The sequence below is a fragment of the Mandrillus leucophaeus genome, unplaced genomic scaffold (assembly GCF_000951045.1).
Source record: "Mandrillus leucophaeus isolate KB7577 unplaced genomic scaffold, Mleu.le_1.0 Scaffold870, whole genome shotgun sequence".
NCBI classification, from domain to species: domain Eukaryota; kingdom Metazoa; phylum Chordata; class Mammalia; order Primates; family Cercopithecidae; genus Mandrillus; species Mandrillus leucophaeus.
This window is the reverse complement of record NW_012109475.1, coordinates 457,091-459,331: the sequence shown is the minus strand read 5'-3', so window position 1 is coordinate 459,331 and position 2,241 is coordinate 457,091. Positions and strand designations below refer to the sequence as shown.

Sequence of the window (2,241 nt, the reverse complement as noted above, 5' to 3'; positions counted from 1 at the left end):
GCAGAGAAGCCTGTTCTGAGAGTCTGTGCCTTGTACAAACAGAAAGAAGTGACCCTGGAGGGACCCCCTTCAGAGGTGAGGATGGCTGCGCTGCCTTCCCTGTGGCCTCATCTTTTTCTGACTGTAACATCATTCAGACTGCAGAGAAGTCATCTGTGTGTAATCAGTGTGGAAACTCTTTCAGCTGTTGTTGTAAGCGCATATACCAGAGAACACAAACTGGAGAAAAGCCCTTCGAATGTACTCATTGTGGGAAATCTTTTAGTCAGAGCTATGACCTTGTCGTACATCAGAGGACACACACTGGAGAGAAGCCCTATGAGTGCGACCTGTGTGGGAAATCCTTCACCCAGCGATCCAAACTTATTACGCATCAGCGAATTCACACTGGAGAAAAACCGTATCAGTGTGTTGAATGTGGAAAATCCTTCAGGTGGAACTCTAACCTCATTGTACATCAGAGAATTCATACTGGAGAGAAACCGTACGAGTGCACTCACTGTGGAAAGTCCTTCAGCCAAAGCTATGAGTTAGTTACACATACAAGAACCCACACTGGAGAAAAGCCCTTCAGATGTACTCAGTGTGGGAAATCTTTCAGCCAGAAGTATGATCTTGTCGTACATCAGAGGACACACACTGGAGAGAAACCCTATGAGTGCAACCTGTGTGGGAAATCCTTCTCCCAGAGTTCCAAACTTATTACGCATCAGCGAATTCACACTGGAGAAAAACCGTATCTGTGTATCGAATGTGGGAAATCCTTCAGGTGGAACTCTAACCTCGTCATCCATCAGAGAATTCATACTGGGGAGAAACCGTACAAGTGCACTCATTGTGGAAAGTCCTTCAGCCAAAGCTATCAATTAGTTGCACATAAAAGAACTCACACTGGAGAAAAGCCCTATGAATGTAACCAGTGTGGAAAAGCCTTCAATCGAAGCACTCAGCTCATCAGGCATCTGCAAATTCACACTGGGGAGAAGCCGTACAAATGCAATCAGTGTGATAAAGCCTTTGCGAGGAGCTCCTACCTTGTGATGCATCAGAGAACTCACACTGGTGAGAAACCTTTTGAGTGCAGTCAGTGTGGGAAAGCCTTTACAGGGAGCTCTAACCTTCTTTCCCATCAGAGAATTCATTCTGGAGAGAAACCCTACGAATGTAGTGACTGTGGGAAATCCTTCCGGCAGCGATCTCAGCTTGTAGTGCATCGGCGGACACATACTGGAGAGAAACCTTAGGAGTGCAGTCATTGTGGGAAAACTTTCAGCCAGAGGTCTCCCCTCATCATGCACCAGAGGACACCTGTCAGTGGGAAGAGCTATCAGTGTGATGTGTATTAAGGCCTTCAGCCAGCAGTAGTGACTCATTAAACATCAGAGAATGCATCCTGGAGGAAAGCCCTATGAATGCATTGATTGTGGGAAAGCCTTCAATGATCGCTCAACCCTTAGTAAACATGAGAGGACGCACACTGGAGAGAAACCCTATGAATGTGACCACTGCGAGCAAGCCTTTAGCCAGCGGTGTCAACTTACCAGGCATTGGAGAGTTCATACTGGAGAGAAGCCCTATGAATGTTAATGTGGAAAAGTTTCCAGTTAGGATACTTCCCTTATTCAACATGAGAAAGCTCATGGGCAAGAAACTCTCTGAATAACCAAGATGGAGCCAGATGCAGTTGCCAACACCTGTAATCCCAGCACTTTGGGAGGCCAAGGCAGGTGGATTGCTTGAGCCCAGGAGTTTGAGACCAGCCTGGGTAACATGACAAAATCCTGTCTTTACAAAAAATACAAAAATTAGTCTAGCATGGTGGTGCATACCTGTAGTCCTAGCTACTCAGGTGACTGAGGTGGGAGGATCACTTGAGCTTGGGAGGCGGAGGTTACAGTGAGCTGTGATCATGCCATCACACTGCTGCCTTATGAGAGAGTGAGATAGTCTCTAAATAAATAATAACCAAGATAGGAAATTTCCCTGCCATACCCTCTTTACTAGAAATCAAGTGGCTAAAACATGACTCTCAGAGTGGGGCTTCATGACCATGTGCATCAGAATTGCCTGGAGTGTGCACTAAAATTGTATTATGATGCTCATTCTAGCCAACTGAATAAAAATCTCTGGTAGTAGAATCCAGGAGTCTGCAGTTTCTAAAATCACACAGGTGGGTGGGCACAGTGGCTCATGACTGTAATCCCAGTGCTTTGGGAGGCTGAGGTGGGTGGATCACCTGAA

General features: G+C 46.2%; 1 protein-coding gene across 1 annotated transcript; it reads left to right on the top strand.

The window, feature by feature from the left end:
* Positions 1 to 47: 47 nt before the first annotated feature.
* On the top strand, positions 48 to 2,135 carry LOC105531208 (zinc finger protein 544-like; the record flags this gene model as incomplete). The annotated part of the gene is made up of 1 exon (XM_011969096.1): positions 48 to 2,135. A coding segment is annotated over one exon (1,197 nt), but the record flags the coding sequence as incomplete, so codon positions are not given.
* Positions 2,136 to 2,241: the final 106 nt, after the last annotated feature.